Source organism: Pollicipes pollicipes, unplaced genomic scaffold (assembly GCF_011947565.3).
Source record: "Pollicipes pollicipes isolate AB1234 unplaced genomic scaffold, Ppol_2.1 Scaffold_3447;HRSCAF=4054_pilon_pilon_pilon, whole genome shotgun sequence".
NCBI classification, from domain to species: Eukaryota; Metazoa; Arthropoda; class Thecostraca; order Pollicipedomorpha; family Pollicipedidae; genus Pollicipes; species Pollicipes pollicipes.
In genome coordinates, this window is record NW_023596297.1 from 13,400,340 (window position 1) to 13,428,048 (window position 27,709).

Here is a 27,709-nt window from a genome sequence, read left to right on the forward strand (position 1 = left end):
TTGCGACCTCCTCTGTACCTCTGTACCCCTCTATGACGTTGCCTGGAAATCCTTTGGGCGGGAGGGGGGGGGGGGGGGGCGATGGGTGAGGGCCGGGCCTCCGGCTTTGGAAAACCAGAAAACTAGAGGTGGGTCGGGGATCCAAGGACCCTTTAGAAGAGCCCAATTCGCCTCACGCAGATCAAAGAAAAGTGAGTGGACTGAGTGATAAAAACTCCAAAAGGGTTTTTTTGGCAGAAAAGAAACTTGGACAGTATCAAATTGCTCCTTCCAGATACTCAGTACGCTCCCATTGGGTATCTCCGTGCCTTTCTGGTCCATTGACGGGCGATTTCTGGGCACCAGAAACACACTGGTCGCTTATGGGGGCCACATAACTGCTGAGAGCCCTCTTGCCTTTCGAAGATTTCCCCCTCCAGACCATCAAGGGGATTTTCGGACCACACAGGGACCCTTGGGCCTTCTGTGGTAGCTTCTAGTAATTTGACCGGGGTGTGGTTTTGCAAAGTGAATTGGAAAGGAAGGGGGAGGGGCAGAGCAGGGGAAAACGACGCAACTTGCCTTCAAAATGCCAATCAATGGATCTCCCCGGATTCGACCGACTTTATTCCCAAAGTTAGGAGCTAGGGGAATGAATAAAAAACTACCTTCCCTCCCTGTGTTCGGCATGATGAGTTCAAGTGTTCTGACACCGAGTTATCGATCTTCAATATACCAGGAGACGCGGTTAAACGACGATATAGAACAAAAATCCATTTTATTGTCATATTTTGTGTGTGTGTGTTATTAAATATATATATATATATATAATTTTTATTCATATTTGCGTTTGCATTCGATGGCTTAAAAGTAATCTTTATGGCAAAAAGTGGCTAATCTGACCCATGCCAGTCTGAAGCCTCCCTGATAACTTGCCTATCATTCCCCATAGTGTCTCACTCCTCTCACATCCCGCGTGACCCTGACCTCTTGTGTGACTATGACCTCTTATGCGACCTCTTCGAACTCTTCTTCTATGACCTCCTTGACTCTACCGTAACCGTCTGTGCCTTTCCTTACAACCTTTGCCGAGCTCTTATCGGCGGATGCATCCACCTCTGCCGCCCTATCGTTCCCCTGTCTGTCTCGGTGACCTGAACCCAATGTTACATTTCCATGACCACCGCCTTCCGTCCCTTTCCACTTCCAGAGTGCCGGCGACTGGTCGGGAGCGTTGCTGTGCCGGGGGGTCGACTTGCTCTGGCGGGCGGCTGCCGTGTTCCGCGAGCACGGTCCGCACTGCTTCGGCCGGAAGCGCCGGTGGCGCCGCCTGTCGGCCACTCACCTGCGCCGGCGGCTCGACTGCCTCAACATCTCGCTGACGGCGCCGCCGGAGCTGGGCCAGCTGTTCCGGGATGAGCTGCTGGACAGGTGCAGCGGCCTGGCCTGCCGCGGTCAGACGTCTGGGTGACGGGCGCGGGGGGGGGGGGAGGGCGCGGAGGGCGTCTCGCAAGCAAGCCCCTTCTTGCTGTTTTGGGTGGAGATTTTTAGCTCGGTCTCATTTAATTTAAAAAGTTGCTCAAAGAGATCCTGCTGAAAATGTCCAAAACTATTCTGACTAAACCAGAAAACAAGTAATGACTTTTTCTATCCATCATAGTGGAAATTTTTACTATATCTTGACGAAGTCTGTTTGTGCTCTGTTCGTCCTTACATGTACCAGTGTCGTGCTGTATCCTCCTCCATAGTTGCTGATCGGTCCCCTGTTCCCCGATGCACCATCTGTCTCGTCATTCCTGCCCTGTGTTGTCTTATTTTGTCTATCTTATTTTGTCAATCTTATCTATCTTGTCTTGCCTTGTGCCATCGGCAGCTGTACCCCATCAGTGGCGATCGCCGAACCTCCGTGCTCGGGTCACCGGTGCACCTTGGGGCAGTGCATCCACCCAACCAAGGTCAGAGTGCGGCGAAGGTGGCGCATTCGACACCGGGGCCGAGCTGGGATCGGCACACGCCTCCAATGTGGGCGCGTTGCACGTTCAAAGACGTTCGCGACTAGACGCTATCTGAAACCACACGCATTTTGTAAACATTTTCGGGCCTCACACAGCGGTTGCAATGGATTGCGGGGCGGGCAGGCGAGGAAGAAGTGTGCGGGGTCCTGTCCCTGTCTCTGTTAGGCAAATATTCCCCTGGTCGACTCTGAGCCCATTGCCGACACAGTACCCTGGTGGCTATGTAGGCCCCTGGCCAACACAGGGGTTCATTATTGCTTCAGTGGCCCCAACCAATGCAGATCGCGAGCCCAGCTTCGTCCCTGCTTGGGAAGTGGGCCCCCGGGGCTCAGACTGATACGCAGCAGACTGTTCGGTGTTGGCGGCCTCTGGCCGAAATAGAGGCCCGCGTTGTCCCGGGGGCGGGGGGGGGGGGGGGGTTAGTCGGTATAAGAGGCCATGTGACTGATTTTGAGATCTCAGGCACGTGCCCCGGTGACCCCTGCTTACGCCACTGACGCGGTCACGTGACGCCCGGTGCCGTCTTGACGGCTGACTGCGTAGGCGGAAACAGCGGCTGGGCGATGCCTGACGGCCAGCCGACGCCTAGCCGCTGGGAAACGGGCTGCACCCAGCACATTTAACAACATACCAAAGAACAACGAAAACAACGGCGATAACGAAACCAGCACGCAGGGTCTTACCTCGGCCTGTCTCTCTGTTTCCATGGGTGTGATCGAATATTCGCGTATGTCAATTGCACTGTGTACGGCGGACGGCTGCGAGCTTTGCCATTGATTTGAACCGGTATGCCTTTTGAATTGGCCTCGTCCAGAAGCTGATTCGAACAAGTCACCTACAATTTAAGTGGCGATGTTTACGCCCCCAGGTTTGCAAATCAGTCCACCGTTCACACATTCGGCTTGACATGCTGTCAAGTCAGAATGCCTGGCAAAACATGAGCCCGACAGTACGTGACGTACGTGACGTACAGTACCAACAGTGACCAACGTGACCAACAGTACGTGACGTGACGTGTGGTGACGTGAAGTGGCGTGACGTGTGGTGACATGACATGACATTGAGTGACGTGACGTGTATTGACGTGACGTGACGTGTAGTCAAGTGACGTGACATGACGTGCGGTGATGTGACGTGATGTGTGGCGGCGTGACGTGACGTGTGGTGACGCGACGTGTTGTGACGTGACGTGTAGTGACGTGACGTGACGTATAATGACATGACGTGATGTGTAGTGAAGTCACGTGACGTGTGATGACGTGACGTGACGTGACATGACGCAGCCAACTGGTTGCTTAAAGCTAACCGCATTGCGTAGAGCACATTGCGAGTGCATTGAATGCACACACGGCTGCACACACGACCTTGGCCTCACTTCTGCTGCGTCCGACCCAGCGTTTAAGATCCTCCCATCCGGTCTGAATCTTTTGAGGACGTGCCGATAATATGCTGAATCCGGTGGGCCATAAGCCTGAACCCCTAACCACATGACTTGTGAAGAGCTGTAGCGTATACCTGACCACAAAACAGTAGCTTTGTGGGTGTGTAAGTGTGCCACAATAATAAGCAAACACACTGCGATCAACCCGTCTCCCTTGTGCAGGCTTGCAATAACTCTTCCAGGCCACGTAGCGTTGGTGTGCATGTGCACCGTTGTGCAGTACGCGAAGCTTGATAATGATCCCATGCGCACGTGCAGGTGTGTAACGGCGCGCCCGACTGCGACGATGGCTCGGACGAGGTGGACTGTGATTTCAACGTCACATCTTGCATCACTCCCAGCGGCCAGTGTGGTTAGTATTACTCTCCAGCGGAACCGCACCAGCGTCCAGTGGTTATCGTAACTGGATCGTCCATAAATATGGCAGGGAGGTGGTTTTTGGTAGAGTTTGCTGGCAAAACGCGTCCAGGCGGCCGGTTAAACGCGCCACGCTCGGGTAAGAGGTCAGTTTTACCAGCCAATATCTGGAACACCAAGATTGCGAGACACATAACGTACAGAGCAGGCAGGAATTTAGATAAACTCACTTGTGCCAAATTTTAAGCTTTCTAGGTCATTACGTTTGGTTCAAAAAATGTCTAACAAGGTTGGACTATGCGGTATGCTTCCCAAGGCAAAATACTGATTTATGTCATTCTGAGTCGGCAACCCCCCCTGGCCTTCATTTTATGAACTTTAAGTAATCATCTTTTGAAGTAGTTGAGATCCAAGATGCAAAATGGACATCAAAATAGCCTGAAGCCAAGTTTTCCAGTAATGAAGCGGTTCATCCCGTACAACCGCAGTTTAGACCACCATGGTCATGCAGACGGTAAATTCTACTGAGGACCATTGCCAGCTGGTACGTATCAGAGCTACCAATTAAGTTGTTTTAACCGCACATTGCGGGCCTGCAGCCATAAAAGTGGCACCTTCACTGGTATGAATGACAACACAAATGAACAAATGACGTCAATACATGTTTGCATGCATTTTTTTCTCTACACGGTGTTCATTATTACACATCATTGACAAACCTCATTCGGTAACGTCTCGGGGAAAAGGATCCCTGTCTACCTCTCAGGCCACACGGCGTGCAAGGAGCTTGACATACAGTGGCGTGCTGTAACGCCGTTTTTCAGCATCTTTCTGTGACTGCTGTAACATGTCACACTATTCAGTGGACTTCTATGGCCTATTGTGACCTTGGCGGGACGATGACCGTCGCCGTGGCGCGGCAGACTGCGCGGATGGCCAGATCATGTGCGCGGAGAGCGGCACCTGCCGACCTTACCGCGCCTACTGCGACGGCCGCGCCGGCTGCCTCAACGGCGCCGATGAGCCCGACATCTGCACCTGCCGCGGCTTCCTCCGGTGAGAGGTGTCTCCATCTCCGGTCTTTCCTCATCCCCTTTCCCTTGCCTTCACTTTTGGTAGTTCTGTGCCCTTCAGACAGTTTGAATATGTGAATGAGATTGGTTTGATTCACTATTGCTGACTTGCTGGATTCGATTCCGCAATCCGATTAATCTGTGAACAAGAAGATGGGATTCCGAATCACATAATACCATGATTTTTAGTCCGCGTTTGGCTGGATGCTGACAAGAGCGCCGGAAGTATTTCGAAATTTAACAAGTACCAGATACTGCTCTAGTTTTCATTAAATAGCTTACCAAGTTCTTAGTCATTATGGTCGTCTTCTAAGTGGTCCCATTGAGCATGTGTACCTTGAGCCCATGCAGGGGCGTCACTTTTGTAGAATCAGTTGAAGGAACTCGCCCATCAAGGTTGACCAGCTTCCTCCCAGACCTGATTTCTCCCCCAATTCTGGCCACCTCAAGCTACTTTCTCGGTGCCAAGGATTATTATATTTTAATTTGCCAATACAAGACTGTCTTACGGAAAAATGTTGGTGGAATTCACGGAAAGTATCTAAGTAAGACGGTCCGATATAGTCACCGGAAATAGGTCCCGTGTGTCGTTCATAGAAGATGGTCCGAGGCGTAAAAACACAGTTGTATGTAGGATGGCTGGTAAGATCACGTAACGCTATTTAGGTCAATATAAATGGATTTCACTGACTGAAATGTGTCTGAGCTTTTTGATATATATATATATATATATATATATATATATATATATATATATATATGATATCAGTTTTCAGTTGCTATACAAGTGAAAATACATGCATTTTATAATTTATTTATAATTTATTTCGCTTGAGCGACAGTCGGCAGCGTGAAGCTTAATATTGAGTAACTGTCCGCGCGCCAAGATGCCATCGAATCCCAAACAACTATGTATGTGCTTCATTGGCTCTGTATTTGTGAAACCGCATTCGCACCATGTAGCACTACTATTATTCAACTATTGTTTGCAAATCACTTCCCTATTCTCTGCTTCAGTATAGCACGTAATAACTATTTCGATGCATACAAGACCTGAAGTCAACTAACTCTGAGCTTTGGCTTATGTTGTGATTGGATCCACCTCTGCGGTGAAGCATTATGCTATATCTTCCGTTCAATATGGAGATGAATGAAAAACAGTCGCTTAACACACACTTGATGCATTTCAATGTATGTGACCTTGGTCTGCATTTCCCCCACTAAAATTGACCTGGCGCGCGTATTTCCAGTGCGCGTGTAATAGATCACCGAGCACGCAGTGTCGTGACGACAGTCAAAAAGTAGATGCAGGTTTTGAAAAAAATCTATGCAACTATGCGTGAACATGTGAACGCAATTAGCTCTCTGGAGGTGTGCAGCGCCACCTTTTTACCAGGCTGGCGGCGCCGGAGCTCATCTGCGACCAGAATGTCGACTGCATAACGGGCGATGACGAGTTTGGCTGCAGATACGAAACGGACAGATTCCGCTGCTACCGGTATGTGGCGTCGGTCGGTCTGATGCGACCATCTGCCCGCCGCCCCTCCCCCCCCCCCCCCCTCCATCCTGACTGTCGTCTCTGAATGGGAACACTGAATGATGGGACACTGCAGTGACACTGTTAGCCGGGTTTTGTTGTCTTGAAATGTGCTTGACCGGAATATTTACTCCCCACCTGTCTTTGTGAATTCATGTTTTGTATTAATGATTACTTTCTCGTCGTGTTGCATGTATGCACTGCCGAGGTGCTTAATTTGCGCAAACTTGGCTTTGTGCCCTTCGTTCTTATCGGATGCAGAATATCGTGAGTCACATCTCAGCCACCAACGGCCTCCCGGCTAGTGCGGAGCGCGGAGTCTCTTCTGCCCACCGCTCCCGCCGGCCACGTGCCCCGCCTCGGGCGCCTGTGGTATCACTCGCCCCGGGTTGTGCACCTTTGTGACGTCATGTCTCGTCTGTCGCGTGCCTGCCGCCCGGCTTCACGGTTCGCGACCTGCGCCCTAGTGATGTCATGTATCGTCTTTTACGCGCTGGCCGTTCGGCCCTTCGCGCGACGTCTCCGCCCATCGGGCCTGACGTCATCGGCCGCGCCCGCAGGAACCCCGAAGTCAGCCTGATCCCGCGCTCGGAGGTGTGTGACGTCAGCTACCAGTGCGCCGGCGGAGAGGACGAGGAGCACTGCGTATGCCTGCTGATACAGCTGCCCGCCAGCGTGCCCGATCACCAGGGCAGGCCGAGCTTCAACGTCAGCGAGACCCTGCTGGGGTCAGTTGCTTCGCGCGGAGAAGCGGCGCTAGTGGCGTCGACGTCGTGCAGGTGCAGTTGTTGAAGTCACGGGGAATCTGAGCGCATTTGGCGGCTACGCGCAGGATCCGATCACACTTCCCACGTTTTATCGTGAGGTAAAGCGCTGCCAATGGCATGGTGTAATTAAATCATACGCAGCAAATGATCGATCCCGGTTGTGGCAAGCGACAAACGAAAGGAATGTATCATTGATGGCTCAAGCAATGTGTTTACAATGAATCATGTTGCACACACATTCAGAGCGCTCTGTGAAAACAGAAATCTGGAGATATATTCCTTTCTCCGACCACACCTTGACCACATTTATGATGCCTTCATTTCTGTTCAATCTATCATCCTGATACGTTCCTTGTCATCCGTATCTCTAAATGGCTTCGGGTGAAAAGGCACTTTGTCCCGCTCCCGTGTGTGACAGTGCTCTTCACAGTGCGACTGTGCTCTACGACGAATGAACCTACGCTCAGTGCAGCAGGACTCGTTCCCACTCGTTCTTGGTATAGCCTGCCGCACCAAAGCTCACTCAGGAAATGTTTTCCGTATTTGGTATGTGTACCACAGGTAAGCAGCCTTTGTGGGTGCACAGATATTCTATGAACACTTAAACTCCAGCGAGGTCTTTTCTCGAAAAATATTGGCCATGCGCGACCGGCTTATTATCCCGCATCGGAGCCTCAGGCTCTTTTCCGTTAGGTCCCGTTCAAACAAAAACATAGGTTAGCATGGAACCCACCCTCCAGCTGCTTAACTTCCAATCTAATGGCATTCTTCAAGCTCACCGCAAACAGCACATGGCACGCATTGCTGTCTGTAACCCGAATCATTTTCAAGCCGGGGCTGCTGTCCCCGCTCTTGCATTCCAGCCCCAGCATAAGGCCAACAGCATTTGCACGAATGATCGCTCATACATGCCTCCAGTACGACTGCATGACGCTTGACACTTTTTTTGCAATCACGCGTGTGACACTTTTGACATGTCATTTTCATTGGTGTTATTTAAACTGTCGTCGGGCTGGGGCTTCGAATGACATCAAAATACGCCAACCTCACTTTCAGTCCGGACACTATAGCACTATCAAGTGCCTTTCCACCATTGGCGCACGTCTAGTGGTGGTTAGTTGCAGTGGATGCTTCATGCGAGCATCCACTGCAAGCACTGGCCACTGCACTGCTCAGCACAGCGGTGGTTTGGCCGTATTCTGGTCGGTGGTGTCGCCCACGTGTGGCCTGAGTGGTGCGGGTCTCTGCGCAGCTCAGCCCCGCCTGTCTGCCCCCGCAGGTCTCCTCGCTGCGACTCCGAGGGTTTCCTGGTGGTGCGTATGCACGGCCGCTGGATGGCCGTCCCGGAGCGGGTGTGGAGAGAGGAGCGCTCGCGCCAGGTCTGCGCCAAGCTCGGCTATCGCCAGGTCAGTTGCCAGACGGATCACCAGGTCAGTCACCAGGCGGATCACCAGGTCAGTTGCCAGGCGGATCACCAGGTCAGACAGGTTCGTATCAAGTCAACTCTCATACATTTATTTCTTACTCTTTTTCGTAAATTCATTGCCGTTGGAGTGCATAACTGTGATTTTCCGCTCGGAACCTCACATCGCCTTTGCTTTCAGGTGGAGTTCACAGATATGCGAGAAATCCCAGGCAGTGAAAAGTCGGCGGTTTACATATCGTGCGAGTAATGTATCGCGGGCGAAAATTGCGCTGCGCATCGACGTGGTCAGCTGAGATTGGTTAACTTGACACAAACTATTTTCAAGCATTCGTGCAGACAACGTTGCTGGATTAACCTGAAGCACATTGTTACGGTGACATGAGAAGTAGACCCGTTTGTCTTCATGTTTTGTCCTCGCTGTGAGCGTAAAGCATTGACGCTCGGCCGAAACAGGTGAAAACCTTGCCCGCGTGCCTCCTTGCCGACTGAAATTGTTAAATCCATTACGATATGCATACCTACCTATGCGAGCTACGATGTGACACCTCAATGGAAGAGCGAGGCTTCAATTCATCACACGCTGTGGCAATTGTCGGCTGTCGGGGCTGTTATCCAGTTCGTGGAGTTGCTCGTGCTTCCGATTTATGAGACGAACATAGGCTGCTGTGTTTGTCCAACCGGATCACCAAGTTGTGTTGAATTGCTGGCCAAATTGTTTCGCTGGTGTATAACGATCCGGTCACATGCATGGGGAATGTGTTGCCTTTTGTGTGGATGTATACGCATGTTGATAATCGCAAATATCCTCTAGTATTTGTTTCGTGTCGAGAAAGTTTGGTGCTGTTCTGGAACAGCGCGTGATTAGCTCCAGTCACACCACGAGAACTTTATCATTGGCGCACATAGAGCTCTGTTAGCTCACTTCGTGATTCTCACGCGGCATAGTGATGACGGCCTCATCTTGTTGACCTGGCCGTTTAAGTGAGCTATACGGCATTGGCGTCACATCTGCAATACACAAAGACGTGCAGTTGCATTCCGGTTGCTCATTCTGCGATGGGACGTGATTGCCGTGCCGAGTGATGTCTGCTAAGAGCGGCAAAAGAGATTGTGATTTCAGACTGGTTCAGAGCTGTGTACTTTCATTTGATACGCAGCACTCATTAAGCTATTTTGGCAGCAACAAACACGCAGTTGTGCGCGTTCCCCGGGATTGATTTATTACTGCACGTCAGCGCGGCAGTGGTGTTTACGATACGTTTTTGCAGGCTTGAGTGTTGACGCAATTACTCGTTGGCCAAATTTGTGTCTGAGCTTTTGTGGACTGGGACAGGGGTGCGAGAGGGAGAAGGTCTGGGTCAGCGCGGTTCATTGGAGATCCCGCTTATGTAGAATATATTAAGATAACAGGTACATCCAAGGAATGCATTACGCTTGCATCCTTTACAAACCGGACTAGCGTTTCACATTCTTGACTAATTGGTCCGCAAATGGTTGGCAACAAAATTTGGCCTATGCGAAATAAGTCACGCGCCGAGCACTAGTCTGCATGGAAGTGTGGCAGCAGCGGCACCAATCACCAATATTTAAAACTAGCGAATTTTGACACTTTCGATTGGAAACATTCTTCCGTGATAATGGCCGCGTGAGATTTTCTCAGTATTCCCAACAAGTCAGCGTGACTAAGGTCATACTGACGACTTCGGTCCCTCGCAGAGCGCAACGGTGGACGGAAGCTGTGCGTGCGTGGCGGCGCTTGCCTTTGTCCCTTGGATGTGGCTGGCCGCAGGTGGGTTTGAGACAGTCAGTTATCAGTTGATTTGCTCTCCTGGGACCTTGAATGGAGCTACGTAGTGTTCCAGCTTTCGGTCGTTCGGTGTCGTTTTTTTGCTTTCGATTTCGGTCCTTCGGTCGTTTCGGTTTTCATGCGTATTACATACATACATACACACACACACACACACACACACACACACACACACACACACACACACACACACACACACACACACACACACACACACACACACACACACACACACACACACACACACACACACACACACACACACACACACACACACACACACACACACACACACACACACACACACACACACACACACACACACACACACACACACACACACACACACACACACACACACACACACACACACACACACACACACACACACACACACACACACACACACACACACACACACACACACACACACACACACACACACACACACACACACACACACACACACACACACACACACACACACACACACACACACCACACACACACACACACACACACACACCACACACACACACACACACACACACACACACACACACACACACACACACACACACACACACACACACACACACACACACACACACATATATATATATATATATATATATATATATATATATATATATATAACTGAAAAAGTGTATTTTGTGGCTTCGTAACCCCATTAACCAAGTTCAACCTGACATAGAAGGTGTCTGATTGACCACAGGCGGTCAGAATGGACATTACTGGATTTTTTGTTGCATCCGCTTTTCTTACTCTGGCTTGCTCGAGTTAGGCCCTAATGGCTATGGGTGTCTAACGACTCTATCGCCAATGATCCGGTGAAAATGGCTCCCGTCCGTCAGGGTCTGAAACTTTCCACATGGACCAAAAACGCTCCCTCCAATGGAAATAAACCAAAACGAATATTTTGCCTGATCAATTTGGCATCTTCAGTCGTCCAATTTAACATAGAAATGAGCAGCCTGCCTGACATTAACCGGGGCTGTCTATTGATCAACAAATCTTGCAAAGCGAAAGGTTTGAGCTTTGAATTTCATGGTGTAACACGGTCATAAGATTATGGCTGTGGGAAACAAAATGCGGGCACCCCTCATCAATATTTGTGTACCGTGGTGCAATATCGGAAAGCCAATACGCCGAATGTGTGCTGTGGCGTGACGCACAAATTTCACGCCGAGTTCGTGACGACGTATGCATGCTCCCTTTGTTTTATACAAAGTAAGCCTATCATGTGAGACGATAACTTTCTTATTTGTTCGTCAAATTTGACCCCCAAATGGCCTTGACATGCCGGCTCAGCGTTGCCCGCGTTTGCCTCTTAGTGTTAAGTCAGCACAGCTCTAATCTGCAGGTGCTGTGCGGGAGGGGCGGCCGATGTTCACACGCGCTAGTTCCCACAATATAAAATCACGCGCTGAGAAAGAAAACACGTGAATCGGTACTCAATATGCTTTTATTGCGGCGGGAACGAGGAAAGTCAACACATTGAGCGTATAAGGCGACGTTGAACACACATTTCAAACCCCGTTCTGGCAAGGTGGTGCCTTTGACTGTGCTGATAGCTCCACCCTGTGGCACCCAATTACGTTGAATTATACGGGGACCTGAGTGACGTGTAAACGTGCTTTGTTGAGGCGCACAACCAGACTGAGCCAGTGCAAATACCAGTCACATCCGCCCATATACGTACTGTTGAGCACGGCGTGCCATATTTTGCGAAGAGGCCTGAGCAGAAGCATATGCGCGTATGAACACCAACGTGCAGGCCCGTATATCACACACCGGTCGGTATAGGCGCATGAGTTGAATGATAGAGGACCAGGGGGCTAGGCTGCCACCTGTAAAAGCTTGTCACTGACGCTATCGCGACGTATGGAAAAATTCAACCTTGAAGGGAGCCTTACACATTTGTATAGGGTTTTGGACTGAAAAACTATCATGAGGACCCTTCGGTGCTGTTCACAATCCTGCCCTTCTTAAGACTTAAACCCGCCTGGTTTCTGGACTACATGCCCGAGAAAATCGGGAAGGGTGTATCAGGGAGAGTATTTCAAAGTCACCTTGGCATCCATGAGGTCATTATAACGTCATTTCAATCCTGCCATTCTATACGTCATGCGGCGAATACGTCAAGGTCAATAAAAATATAATGTTCGTGGCATTTGTATCTGGCGTTCGTGAGCCCTCTCTCTCTCTCTCCCTCTCAAATTTTTGAGGTTTGAAGTCACCTGGTTACCGTGGTGCGGCTGCAGTGTTCATGAGACGGTAATTAATAATACTATTAAGAGGTGCTCTGGTGCGCCATTAGCGTCATATTTTCTCCTGGCGATTATAGCAAGGACACCAACACATACTGTTGATGGCCACAATTCCAAAATTCAGCTGTGATTACGACAGTTTTAACTGAGCTACGGTGTCACGGTGGAGAACGAGCAGCGCATCACACAGGGTATCCCATCGGCCATGGGGGGGGGGGGGGGGGCGATAGGCAACCCACGGCACCACCCAGGGGTGTAGTTGCCTATTCAGTTCACGGGCTTCAGCTCTCCCGTCCAACTTAGGCTTCTGGCCGTCAACTTTGGAAAGAAGTGGGTAAAAGCTGGCGAGAAATCCTGTTTGGTGGAATATTTCGGGGCAGGCTGGTTTATTTTTCACCGTTCAGCCCCCCAACTCATTTTGCGAACATACGCCCCTGGGTCCACCTTAACTTTTAGTAAACAACGACGCGCACAGTCAGCGGCGTGTGCAACATGCTTGTGCAATGCGTATCTCGGCAGAACGCCGATCCGGAGTTCTACAACTTCCTCCACATTTCCACTTCACGCCCGGGCTTCCTGCGACGTGGTGTCCGGCAGCGGCGCCGCCCGGCTGCCCTCGCGCGGCGAGTGGGGGTGGGGGTAAGGAGGGAGGGGGGGGGGGGCGCGCGGGGCGCCGCACGAGCGCGGCCGCTAACCCATCGTCAGCACACAGCACCGGATCGCCTCGAACGGAGGGACGTGGCCGGCCATGTAAGAGATGCCCGTTACGACTTCGTCGTCCTTGCACTCCACTGGCCACCTGCAGACGGACGGAACAGCAGTCGCCCGCGTCAATCAGCGCTCATCAGCGAACAGCGCGTCAACAGCACCAGGCCAACAGTCGCGTCAATCGGCGCCCATCAGTGAACAGTGCACCAACAGCACTAGGCAAACAGTCGCGCCAATCAGCGCTCATCAGTGAACAGCGCGTCAATAGCACCAGGTCAAAAGCCGCGTCAATCAGCGATTAGCGCGTCAACAGCACCAGGCCAACAGTCGCGTCAATCAGCGCTCATCAGCGAACAGCGCGTCAACAGCACCAGTCGAGAGGAACCGCTCCCTGAGACCTCGGTCCTGGCTCTGAGTACCGGGTCTGAACCAGAGTTCATCCAAGGTGTTTTCAGCACCAGTTAACAGGAACCGCTCCCTGAGACCTCGGTCCTCGGTATGAGTACCGGGTCCGAACCAAATTCAAAATTCAGTGGTCCCTTATTTAAAGTAATTAAAAACAGCGTCTTCTCATAGCAGGAAGGATCTGCGGCCACTGGTTTGTGGCTTGTGATCGGCGGGGAAGAAATTGGGTGAGGTGCAAGCTTACCCTGTCGACTGTGCGGCAACGGACGGGTCTAAGGCAGGAGAAGGCCTCTAAAACCCCCACCCAGGGGAGCAGGCAGCTGGCACAGGGTTACTATTTCAGTTTCACAGGTCAACATTCACGAAACCATGCATCGTAGCACAATCATATTTATACAGGCGCTTAATCTTGAGTTTATTGGTAAGCATGTGGTTGTGTACATTTCAAGGAAATATTGATGATGTTTTGAGCTCCGTAAATGTTAGTGACATCACTACCGCACGTGATCGACTGATCGTGATTTCCGACTACCGCTCGCGCGGGCAGTATATTTGCCGCGTTCCTTGTTTTAGTGTGTTCCTTATTTTAGACCTCGCTTTAGTGTTGCTAAAACAAGGTCTCCTCTTCGAAACCGGATGCCAGAAAGATGGGAAGACTATGCATCATGGTCTCAGTCTTTTTTCCCCGCAGCAGTTTGCCTAACCTGTCGCAGCTGCCTAGCGCCGCCCCTGTAAGGAACGCGATGTGTTGTATATGTTGTCGCAGCTGCGCAAGGGCGTTTTGGAACGGTTAAAACTTCTGACATATGCCCGGCTGCAAAGGCAGCTTGTAAGTAAGTACGTAAGTAACAACATTTATCACGAGAAAACCCACTTCTGTCGTCGAAATTTCCGTTCTGGCTTGGTGATGGTGCGCAACATATTGAAGCACTGTTCCGCGTGCCGTGATAGCGTAGTTTTGCGAATTTTCCTTGCTCTGAACACAATAAACGTGTCATATGGGTTCGCTTTGTTTGTCGGCACATGAGCGTCTGAAGACGGCTATTCGGGTTAGTGTTCTTTTGAGGACCCGCATAATTTTAGATGCTCGTCAATGCCTGACTGCCACCAATGCCGTGGTAGGGAGTGGTTCCCTCCGCATTTAGTTGACTAGACCCGTACCACCCGGGTGTTGCCATCTGCGTGGAAGCTGGTGGGAGAAGGATGGGCGCAGCACCGCCGATACCCACCAAACTGCATCTCCGTGCTGAAGCAGTGCGAGCCGGGCGAGCAAGGGGAACGGTGCCAGCAAATTATCGAGCGATCCATGCGTCATCACGTTAAGTACTGGACTTCTTTTGCGGAGTGAGATAAGCCTGCTTGATAAAGAAAATCTGTCTCGCCCTGCTCGAATCGGCGAGGGCGCTGGGGAAGATCAATTTGACATCTGATCCTGCATCCTGCCGTTGACAATGCCCTGTGGTAATGCTGCCTCCCCAGCACACCATGCTGACCTCGCCTGTGGCAATCCCGTGCAATGCAGACGTCACCCGTACTCAGCGTCATGCAGAACAGAGTCGCCAGCTTGCATCTATCCCCAAGCCGCGCCGACCCGTCCACAGCTCGCGCGCTATACGAGCTCTCACCTGGATGAGGCACTCCTGTTGGTGGAGAAGGAGAACTTGTTGTCGATCGTGACATAGCGACAGTGGTCCTCGTCCACAAACGGCCCGCCCTGAACCGTGGCACAGCGAAACTTGGTGAGATCACTGAAGGCGCTGAACGAGCTGTACAGCTCCACCACCACCTCTCCGACCGGACACAGGTTCTCCGCCTGGCAGCAAGGTCGCGTCAGGGGTGAGTGGTCAGACTAGGACAGAGGCCTTGTGCTAGCAAGCACGCTGGTGGCCAGCAATGATTGTCTGATCAGGCCTGATATTCTTCATAATGATGGCAGACAGTGATGAGCGAGACACCGGACGCTGTGTCCGAGGGGCGCGTCCGGACGGTGCGTCCGGACGGTGTGTCCGGACGGTGTGTCCGGGGGGCGCGTCCGGACGCAGTGGACGGTCGAGCCATTATCTGGCTACCAGCTCTGCTTTGAGGGGGAGGCGGAGTTAAGTACACAGTCGATCGACCCTGTGCAATCAGGCAGTTTTGCGCCCATTTGCTGACTTACAGCTACATAAGCAGCGTGTATGACATCAAACCGGCGAGTCAATACGACCGTTTTTAACGCGGTAGGGTGTCTCACACGAACAGCACGTCCCCGATTGATAAGGCCGGATCATACCACCACTGACGTCGCTACACGAGCTGAGAGGCTGCTATTTTAAGCCAACAGGCCGCCAAAGCAAGGCTGGACCGAATGCAGCATGGACACGGACGTTGGCGCTGGCCGCATGCGCGGTGGCGTGTTCCTGCATGGGCATGTTTCCACACCGGTGAGAGTGCAGCGGCTAGCCTTTTGTCTGTGGGGGCGTAGAGTTCTCACCGAGTTCGAAGACGTGGGGACACTGATGCGGTCGGTGAGCGTCAGCTGCAGCTGCGGATACTGCTCCATCCGCCCACACTTCAGGCTGTCAAGCCCCTGCGACACGGGCCACACTTCAGCGCCAGCTCGGCGACAGTCGGCAGGTATGGCACATTCAGTTCGGGTCCATCGCTGTAGCTATGCCGCCAGAGTATTGCGCGCCTGCACGTGCAATCTGTCAGATACCGAACGAGACGCTGGCGCGTGAGGCTGCAAAGTACGAGGGCTGTACGAGAACTATTTTGGTGCAATAAGCATGAGACCGCATTGTGACAGCATATTTTTACGATGCTTCTGGTGTTGGCTGTGCTGCATTGCATCCTAACGCCCTCCCAGCCCAAAATTAAGGCGACAAGTTGTCATTGCTATACTGTCATGACAATTCGAATGTCGTTTACGTCACAAATCTTATCCTATACTTGAGATATAAATATGCTTGTTAGTAAAATTACCTAACCGGATTGGCTTTCAAACTATTTGTAAGTCACTCATGTATCAAAGGCGGTTTTCATTTAGGCTGAGGAGTTCTGCTTGTATTTCTCCTATAAGCTATAACCCTTCCTTGGGCTGATTCGTACTTAATCAGGTACAAATATCTTGTCTCCAGACTTATGTAAACACAAAAATGGTAAATATGCCAAAATGATGTCACTGTACTTCGTAACACAATCGCTCATCACGTGACTTACGACCAACTAGCAGTAATCACCCGACGAAAGATTGCCATCCAAAACATAGCGGCACTGTTTTCGCATATTTAATACTTATTGCACTTACATGGATATGAAGTCAGTATGCTTTGTGCAAATTCTGCATTTACACTGGGTGCTAAGTATCTACCACATTTGTTTTGTCCATAACTCCTACGATTGTTCATAACATGCAAAAATATATACAAGTTTAGAGCGTAACGTGTACAAATTTACTGACATACAATCATGGACCCGTTAGGTATGGACTCACTGATTTGGCGCTCACGCGACCACACGCTTTAAAGGGAATGCTCCACATTTGAAGATATTGAATTCAGTATCAGGTATGATATAATGATCTCAATTCACGGTTTGTTGACATCATACAGCTGAGATACTGGAAGTTCTCCCAGTTTGGGAGCCGAGATCTATTTTTTGCTATTTGTTTTCAACAAATGCATACTCAACATTGGCGCTATCTTGAAAGGGTTAACGCCGTTTTTCAAAAGTAATGGTTGTCAGCCTATTCTGGCTCCCCCATTCACTACATCCCTGTCGGACAAAAAATTCAAAAATTAAAAGAAAACTTGCAACTCTGGCAGCTGCAACGACTGACAGCATCTTAGGGAAACCCCAATGGCTGGAAAATTGAAATTCTAGCAGTGTTTCTGTTATGTTGAAGTTTAGCGGGATATTGCAAGATCATGGTGTGGTCGATTGCTTCATAGTATCCATAAAAGACACCCCTACTATCCTGGAATGAAGAAAACACGGCTGCCGTTGTCAGGCACCCAAATGTTAATATCAGACAATAATCTTCAGATTACAGCACAGCTCGATTAGTCGTAGTGGTGGTATCAGGATACGCTGACCGGCATGCCCGCGGTGTGTGACTTCAGTTTCCTCATGTCGATACAACATACATTGTGACACGCCCCTCCGACTGGCTGGCCACGCGAGCGCGTGTGTACGATGATATCCCGCCTACCACAATATTGATCGTCCGCTTAAGCCGGTCTAATTGCCCGCGGTTTTTTACGTGCGTGACCCTCTCGAGGTACCCCCGCAGATGCAAATTCAGTTTGGGGGGAGGGGGGGGGGGGGGCGTATCGGACCAATGCGCAGGCCATTTAGCGGTGGCAAGCCGGTATGCCAGGCGACCTCCCACCTGCTCTGGGAGCCAGGCCAGCGCCGCTCGCGGAGCGCGTACCGTTGCGTCATTTTGGTGGAACTGCTAAGAGCTGATAATGTCGACACACTTGGCATTGCAAGCCGCTGGGAGCGTTGTAGCAAGATAAGGGAATGATAAAAGTTTATCACCGTAGTTCCTTCGGCGCAATCTTCGAAGACAAAGGCTGTGTGTTATTCCCTTGTGACACGGCACGATCTACAGTTAAGTGAGTGTAAGGTAACCTGCAGAACCTCTTCTGGTGGGTTTTCACTTGACAAATCTGTACTTTAAGCCGTTGACTTCTCCGTGAAGGTAGAAGTGTGCCTCGTCAGACCACCAGATGTCAACCAGGAAAGTTGAGCAAAAATGTCGAAAAGCTGGGCAAATCATCATGGTGAACCTTGCACGTAAGGATCTGGTCGTTGACTTATTTATCATACATTTGTATAAGCAGTTAGTGACTAGACTTTACCGCGGAGCGCTCGTTACGGCCGCTTCTGTGAGTGTGATTAATGCCCTGATGTGATTCATGCCCTGATGTGAGTCATGCCTGACAATTACTGCCTGTATGGTCTCCCCAGAGCTGGTAACCCGCTAACATTGGACTTGTCTAAACCAAAGTTTGAAAAATCAGATGGGAGTTGCCGGCATCTTATTCGTGCACTGTCTCGGCAAAGGCTTGTGACCAAAACATAAATACATTTGTTTGCTCACCTTGTCTCGATGGAGCGACGAAAAGGCCACTGAAATGCTCTTATGTATATTGTATGTTCCTTGCGGCTGCACTTTATAACTTATGTGAGTGTTACAAGCATTTTACTGACAACTACATTTTAAATGTGGTGCTTGTAGAGAAGACCCGTATGTTAGGTAACACCATCACTTCAAACCAACACACTGGTGCAAGACAGATGAGCTCAGACGCAATATTTTTATGTTTATTTTGGAATGTTCAGCAACACGGCTAAGCCCATCGGACCTGAAGTGGATACAAATTATAGATATGGTTGACATGTCAGTTTGGATCTAATTTTGAATGTAATCCACTTTCAAATTCTCATTAATCTGTGGTTATTAATGAACTGGCCAGAGCTGTCTAAAGATTATGTCCAAAGAAATTGTCGTTGAATTTCAAATTCAACATCTCGCTAAACATCATTTGAGCTCAGGCCATATCAGCTCTGGTAAAACAATACAGCTGTAGGAACAATATATTCCACCTTTACCTGAACGGCCAGTAGAATAAGCAATCAAATATTGGCAAAGTTTGACGCGGGAAAACTTATGTAGCGCAATCTTAAGCCAGGCACAATCATATTCATATGGCCATTCAGAAACTGACTAGGCATGAAATTTACATTTCAACAGGAAAGCATATACCAAACAGCTAACTGAGATTTTGAATACAAGGAACTAAGCACGGATCTGATCTTAAAGGACATATGGTTTGAACTGTGGCACAGGGCACGGTGTTGTGGCTGTAACACTCAAAATGTACATTTCTGCTCAGATGATTGGCATGGTTTTTGCGCAACTAGTTGTTGTGTATTGCTTTCTGTATCTCTCACATCTTCTTAGTGAACCTCGCCCTGATGGGGGTGCTCGTTAAGGTTTTCTGAGGGTTCCTCCTCAGCATGTCGTGCAACCGCGCCTAAATTTTGAGCAGCTAATGAGGCATCCTCTGCACGTGTCTTGTTACCATAAACGTGTCCCTAGTATTTCTGGATTCGGGATAGTCAAAGGTCAAAAACATAGGAAGCTATCCGATGTTTCTGGGATTTTTAATATGTGTAGGGAAGCATTTGCTAACAAAACACACACAGAATGGCAAGTGGAGGCACTGCCTTCCGACTTAAGAATGACTTTGAAAATCATACGAATGCATGAAATCCGCTCTTAATCAATTCCTGACGCCAATTCTGCACTGCACAGAAAATTACACGATTATGTCTTACGTCATTTTCGATGCTATTATTAACATAATTGGCAGTGGACGCCATCACCACCAAAACATGCAGCAGCATGCGTTCCCCCGAATTGGGATCTGCGAGGAATCACAATTGCATAATCATGGCAATAATGCTATTGTATTCTGCATTGGTATTTGCTGCATTCCTACATCTTTTTTATCTTGCACACATATTCGTACTCACAGAAAAGACATGATTTTCAACCTGCGAGAAGTCCTGGATGCCGATAAGCATATCAGCGGGATAGCGTGCACTTCGCACGCAGCTGACTCTGAAGCCGTGGAGTTCCTGCTTGCCTTGATCCTTCCTCCGTTTCCAAGAAGCCAGTTCTGGAGAAGACCAAAATTGCCGAGCTATGCCAGCCACGTTTCCAGCGATTCATCTTCATATGCCGGCAAAAATGACCACAAAGTCAAATTTTTAACACTTCAAGTTTTTTCCTGAAATATGAAATGCGCGAACGTCGCCTGATCTACAAAACGCTGTGCCACCACGGCGCGTACTGCTAGTCTTATCCCAGGACTTGGCATCGCAGAGCTTTGGTTTCAGTCATTATATAACGGCACTAATTTTACGCGAGGCGATGCAGCTAAATATGAAGCCAACGGCTTCATCAATGCGGCCTCGGTTCCATCAACCAAAAATGTCCTGTCGAACAGCTTCTGACCGATGGAAAGTGTGTTTTAGGAATTGTCAGACTCATCAGAAGCATATCAGTTGTGTGTATGTCCGATCACGCTGTAAAAACTCGGTCATCGCCGGTCTCTGACGCTGGATCATCCCGTTTCCTTTGTGTCACAGTTACTTGCACCACTGTGCGTAAACTTATTCATCCATTAAAACAGGATTTCTCCGAATTATAAAAGAAAAGTTCCGGTATAGGACGGTTCAGCAGCACGCGCGCCATTGTGACATATCGTTTTGTACAATGCACTATAAAGTCGATGGTCAAATGCGCAATACGCGATTAGTTAATTTAATTTTATATATATATATATAATTAATATAATATAATATATATATAATTATAATATATATAATATAATAAAATAATATATATATATATATATATATATATATATAACGTAAATGTAATCACGGGAGCAAATTGCAAATATCATCCAATTATATCCATTTGATCTCTAATTTGACCAAAACTTTGACCTAGCATCACAAACATTGCGGCAAAATGCGCGCTCAGAATCGCTCGCTCAGATGCGCGCTCAGAATCCAATGGAATGTCCTTTACTGCACCTCAAAATCTTTTTCTGTTCCAAAGGTGTACGGATGTGCCATTTCCAGCGTCATTTACACCTGCTGTTTAGAAGCTTAAAAGGGCACGTATTAAAGGCGTAAGCATCCCAATCGTGTAAACAGACAAAACTTACTGGGCTTGGGTTAAAATCACAACTTTTGATTTGCTCATGTGAAGGTAAGTCATGTAAGAGGAGAACACAAGGTCACGAGGTCAAAAATAAGAGCTTAATAGTTGAAATGTGAAAGTTGCATCACGGTCAGTTAATCGATGTTATCGTATAAGTTTGACCGATTTGGATCATGTGGCTGGAAAAAGTGGCCACAAAATATATTCCTGCAACGTGGGCTACAGCAAATTCCCTAGGCTATAACTCGTTGGCCATTGCTCGGAGAGGCACAAGATTCGCCCAACGCCTCTACGACATAAGACCACCATACAATTTCATTTCAGATTACAGAGGGATTGATGTGGAAGTCATTGGAAACGTTGTCGTGTATTATCCCAATCTTTGGGCATGAGGAACATTCAAGAATTTAAGTCATTGTGGCAAATACAATTGGACATAGTGAATTCAGCTTTTCCAAGCAGCCGGAGCTATGAATGGCGAAGGCACTAGCAACAAAGTCATCGAGTAAAGATTCACAAGCTTAAATTTCGTCCGTCCAAATGTCTCAGTTGGTTAAAGACCCTGTCATCCGATCCACTCACTCGTGGCGGGTTTGGTTCCAGGCGCTTAAGATGCCCGCTATTTGACCTTGCCTGGGATGGCACGCAGCCGGTGGCAGCGACCGCGCTTAGGCCAGGTGGCGTCGAAGAACAGAACGGACCGTGCTGAGCACTGCGCCACCCTAAACTTTCGCCACTACATTTTGCTGTGGACCTGGAATGTCATGATCAGGTGATGGGATCGGGGCTCCCGCAACAAGCAATGCTTAGTGTGGGCTCTGATCCCAGCAATCCACTCATTGAAGAGCCTCGGACCGAATCGGTTACCTTAATTATGAAACTATTAAAACTTCAATCCGAGTATATGGTGTTCTGTAACTAATGTACAGAGTACGCCGTTTCTGAACTAACAAGGTGATCTGTATAAAACTACGATGCATGGTATCATCACTTCACGCCACGAATAACAATATAACTATCTTTACGTTCTCAGCGACGCTATCGTCACATACTCTGTAGCTGCATGGACCATTTTTGCTGCTGCATCTGGGCTCACCGTAGGTCCTTGTCTCAGCCCAGGTGAAGTCGAAGCCATTGCCGGCAAAGCTATATGCACCCGAGACGAAGCGAACGGTCAGCTGGTGTCCACTGGACGGACCAATCAGCGTCGGTATGGACCAGAACTTGAAGTTCCCTAGCGACGGTGATTGGTCGGAGCCGCCATCCCTGTAGCAGCGTCGGTTAGCTCTGATCAGAGTCGCAGCCCCCGTGGTCTTCGAGCGTCTGGTTTTCTTACTCATTGGGACAGCGAAACCTAGAGCACGCGCCGAAAATGTTCGTCCTTCGAGGGCGTGCTTCACATTAAACACCTGTCAGAAAGGACACCAATAATTAACCAGCGTATGTTTGTAATGGTCGTGCAACTTGTTAAACTGTATCAGCCCCGTTGCGTCGTAACGCGCAGGACATCACATCCAATCATCGATAGGTGGCGGCGCTTGGCGGTCATGCAGCTGACCGTTGGTGGTACTTCCCCGTTACACGACAGCATCACGGTGCTAATGTCGCGTCGATTTATTTCGTTCGGGCTCGGGAACGGCAGCGTTTTCAAATTTAATAAGGTTATGGTTATGCAGATTTCTTTGTGAAGCATGAACTGACTTTTCCAGTTTCAAACTAAAAACAAATTGATTTTTTCATCAAACAGTCATGAAAACGTTAAAAATGGACACCAATTATCGTGGGAGTGTTCCACTTTTGTGTGGGGTTTCAAGCTGAAACAACCGTTTTGAAGAACACTCGGCGCAGTTCATAGCGTGCCTTTTTAAGGCCTTTAACGCTCTAATTTCGAAGCTACATGCTCTCAAAGATCTGCAGACCATTTCCTGCGACTATTTCAAGGCCACCCAGACATCCAGGGCGCCATGACAACGTTATTCAAATCCTGCCATTCCACTGGCCATGCGGCGTTTAAGGTCAAGCAAAATGTAATTTTTGAGCTGTTCATATCTGGCGTTCGTCAGCACGTTTCCAAATGTCGCTGTGCAGTGCTAATTCGTTCCGTTACATTAATCTGTTCCTCTTGTAAATCTAAAAATGCACATATGAAACATGCGCCTGGATTACCTTTTAAGCGTGCAATATACTTATTTCAAAAACGTTATCATGTTCGTTTGCCCATTGACCATCTCGTGTTTACCACGGTCTAATGCCGCGCGGCCTACAGAGACTGCAGCGCCGGGCGTCGGGGATTTGTTTCAAGATTTGCAAATGCACAAAATCGAAACTGATATGACATTTTCCACTTCTCGATTCTGAACAAAGGTCGAACATTTCCGAAGGAGCATGGGTTGGTCATATCAATGCAAATGTATGAGCTTTTTCAATCTACAAGCTATGTTCACTTTCACCTACGTTCACAAAGCTTTGTACAATCCAGAAAAAGCCGGAGCAGCCCCTGGCTGCTATAGGCTTAGAAAATGTCCACTGAACCATTACACAATAAAAAGCGCCGTCGGCTTGTTCTACGCAATTATCTAACGTATGGTTCCTTCACTGCAATGAACTCAAAATATGGGCAGAACTGTATCTTTTGGCGGCTTCTGGATTCTTCAAATGGGTCAATCCCGTCAGTTTTTTTGCTTGTTTTTAACGAGCGGGGAAAATGTTTTTCAGCAGGAGGGCGTCTGGCTAGGCGTACTTGGGGAAAGGTTGTTAACCACGTTCTTAAATAATGTGTGCAGGAATGTCATGTTTTGTTCGACTTTAACTGAAATGCATTTGTTTTATCGATTTCATTATTTTGTGTGGAAAACCTGCGTGTAAACGAATGTGAAATAGCCGCACATCTTGTGAATGCTCTTTTCTTGTAAATATGGTCATAAATACACCACACATGACCAAAGCATATAACGGTAAATTGTGCACAGAATTCTCCTTTCAGTGTATTAGAGAAAGGTGCGACTGCAACCCTTCAGCTTCGAAAATTCGAATATTTATCAATATCAATAGTTATCAACAATTCGGAGCAAGCTTATTTCATCAAATCTGATGTTTTTTTAATATATTCAAATATGGAACATTTTTGGAACGGGAACAATATTCCCGTTCAGAAATGCTGAGATGGCCAGGTGTAGCCGCCCCCTTTGTAAATGAAAAAATATGCTCGCCCAAAATTAACATGATCTTTCATTATTAACATGATGCTTCCTGCAAAACGGATGTTTTGGCAAAACATCCGTTTTTAAGAAAAGCCTTGCATCTGCCCAACTCACTTCTGTTCTAATCGACACGCCGTAGAGAAGAACGGCAATTCAAGTCCCATAGAGCATGTTCCACATTTGAAGATATTGAAGCAAGCACCAGATGTGATCAACTGAGCTAACTTATAAATATTGGTATGCTTTTAAGCGGAAGGGAATGCTCTAGACAACAAATATATTTTTACAAAGCATGCTCCTCAATACGTAATTCTTTATTGTGCCATGGAACATTTGCACGGTGTTGAGGTGCTACCAAACGAGTCGTGAAAAATTGCCACCTTAGCACTTATTTGTAATATTTGAATCTCCCCAGTGATGACCGTGGCGGTGCTGAAAATGTTTGCAGTGCTAAAGAGTTTTGTCTTGTGTTGTTTGCTTGCGCTCTGATATTTTCTCGTGGTGTTCTTGTATATTTATCCGCAAATTTAAGATGTTTGTTCGTATTCACATACTCGGTTATGGCGCTATTCTTTTTTAGTCTTAGTTCCATAATGACTGGCGACTATGTCCAACTTCGTACATGACCTAGCACAAAACGTGATTCATGACTAGCATCTGAGCCCTTCATCATCTTTCTTGCTTTATCATGCATCCTAACCGTTCCCCGCTTGTCCGGGGCAGGCTGCATGCGCCAGTCATGGGTGGGCCTAGAGGCTCCTTGGAGGGGGAACTCGAACCGGACGCCAAGCGCATACCGTAGAGGTGTGAGCCCCTGCGTGGGCTAAGGCCCGGTGGTTGGACCTCAGGCGCATGTGGTCCTGACCCATCGTTACCCATTCTCCTTCATCCATAGTCCTGAAATGGTCATTACTGGCAGAAAGAGCTCTAATCCAAACGAGCAATAGGCAGTCATGATAGAAACTTGCACAGCTTGTTCAACATTGAGAGCCAATTGACCCCCACCATATCTGGAAATCGTGCTCACGAACGCCAGATCGGAACGGCTCCCCAATAATTTTCTTCTTGGGCTTGATCGCCGCATGGCCAGCGGGGAAGCAGGATTTTAATGTTATTGCAACGGCGTCATGCATGCCTGAGTAGCCTTAAAATAGTTTGCACGAAATGGTATGTACATCTACGGGGGGGGGGGGGGGGGGGGGCAGCTCAGTAACTACAGGGTTTTTGGTCTTCAGAAGGGCAGGGCCATGAACTGCGCCGAATGATCTTCAAACTGGCCATTTCAATCCAAAACCCCGCACAATTCATTCAGTTGACTGCATGATTGTTAAGAATGAGTGGCAGCTTCGGTAGCAATTGATTCTGATCGGCCGTGCGGTCAGCTACCGTGGTGGTTTGATTTCCCATGCCAGTCGACATTTTCAAAAAGGGCACATTATTTGTAAGTTAACGGTTCTGTGTTGTGTCGTATCGAAAAGAGCGGCGCATTGGTATTCCACTGGAGCACCGCCCTCTAGTTTTGGTCGTGATCGCCCGAGTGGTTGTGATGTTCAGCGCAAGTTAAACACCATAACCATGTTCCATGATTATCAGCCATGTTCCAACATCAACTATGTTGATGCCGTATGATACAAGCTCAGTGTCGCGCCTCGCACCCGTTAGGTCTTCATCGCAACCACTGACCAAACATACCCTCCACCGCACCGCAGATAAAAACACGGCGCCGTATCATGTACTCACCAGACCTCCACCGTGTCGGACATCCCCAGCGAAAAGTTCCAGACGCGCAGGGTGATGCTCCTGGGCCCGGTGATGACCCAGGTGCAGGTCAGGTCGGCGTCGTACCGAGCCGGGTAGCCGGGCGAGGTGAGCTGGCCAGCGTCGCCATGCAGCTCTCCTCCGCACTCTGTCGGCAGGCCGCGGCGCGGGCTTCAGGGCACGGGAAGGCCATAGATGACCCCGGTGTCGGGTGACGGTCGGGGGTGTTAGCGCAGCGCAGTCTGTGGAGTACCAGCTGGCCGGCCGCCAGTGAGGGAATAGGAGTGAGAAGGTAGGCAGGTTGGCCATGTTATCTCTGCATGTGATGTAACTGATTGTCGGCAGAGGGCTAATGTGAAGTTCGGTAACTGTAACGCGACAGCCGGCAGAGCAGACAAAAAGACGGTAAATTCGTTTGCAAGCTAAGGAGTTGGCAGTGAATTGAAAGCTCAAAGCCCTGAACTGACGGAGAGGGGCGGATCAGTCCCGGTAGACTCTTGCTGGCATAGCCGCAGAGCCGCCTTCGCTCCCTTCACTAAATTCCTAGGTTTTTATTGCTCATGATATCCAGCGCACCCGGAGACATACCGATCCTGGACCTACCAAATCAATGGCTGAGACGGCTTCTACAAGAACATGTCAGATCAAAATGAGGTCCAACGTGACACTTGCCAGCAATATTGGCAATGCAACAGCGCACGAATTCCGGACATCTTATAGCACCACGGTCAGATATGGTCATTGACCTGATTGTGTACATTTAGACCATTGCAGGTTTGCCCGTTTGCACCTCCCGGAACGTACAACAGAGCGTTGGAGCGTCCCGATTTCAAACCTGATGTGCTGGAGGCCTCTAAAAAATTGCAGCGACCCCCGTCATCTGGAGCTTGACCATTCCGAGCTATCTCTTGCAGACCTGAATATATATATATATATATATATATATATATATCTCTCTCTCTCTCTCTCTCTCTCTCTCTCTCTCTCTCTCTCTCTCTCTCTCTCTCTCTGATTGTAATCTTAAGAAGCAGATTATTCTTTACACATGTTTTGCTACTCAAGGTCACAGCGCCCTGTGTATTGATGATCTTTTTGGGTGTTTTCTCGATAAATCCGACGGCAGCTTGTGCTTTTTCTCGATGTTTGTTTAAAATAGCACCAAAGCTCATGATACAAATGAGATATACATTTCAATATTGCATGGCTTGGTGTTACT

At 48.9% G+C, this 27,709-nt stretch overlaps 2 protein-coding genes across 2 annotated transcripts in view; one reads left to right on the forward strand and one right to left on the reverse strand.

Annotated features, from left to right (window-relative positions):
• The window catches only part of LOC119092151 (serine protease nudel), a 35,675-nt gene extending 26,799 nt beyond the window's left edge, over positions 1-8,876 (forward strand). The window contains exons 28-35 of the mRNA XM_037215127.1: positions 1,190-1,410; positions 1,853-1,934; positions 3,694-3,787; positions 4,716-4,848; positions 6,262-6,363; positions 6,963-7,130; positions 8,449-8,575; positions 8,774-8,876. Of these exons, the coding sequence (XP_037071022.1) occupies positions 1,190-1,410; positions 1,853-1,934; positions 3,694-3,787; positions 4,716-4,848; positions 6,262-6,363; positions 6,963-7,130; positions 8,449-8,575; positions 8,774-8,842 (996 nt within the window). The 3' untranslated portion in view covers positions 8,843-8,876. The remainder of the gene's footprint in view (positions 1-1,189; positions 1,411-1,852; positions 1,935-3,693; positions 3,788-4,715; positions 4,849-6,261; positions 6,364-6,962; positions 7,131-8,448; positions 8,576-8,773) is intronic.
• Positions 8,877-13,383: 4,507 nt separating this feature from the next.
• On the reverse strand, positions 13,384-27,079 carry LOC119092152 (neuropilin-1-like). Its single transcript, XM_037215128.1, has 7 exons — positions 27,070-27,079; positions 26,476-26,641; positions 22,632-22,801; positions 20,335-20,480; positions 16,280-16,375; positions 15,432-15,619; positions 13,384-13,492 (listed from the first exon to the last, which is right to left on the reverse strand). Exons 1-7 carry the CDS (start codon positions 27,077-27,079, stop codon positions 13,384-13,386), a joined length of 885 nt encoding a protein of 294 aa, XP_037071023.1.
• Positions 27,080-27,709: the final 630 nt, after the last annotated feature.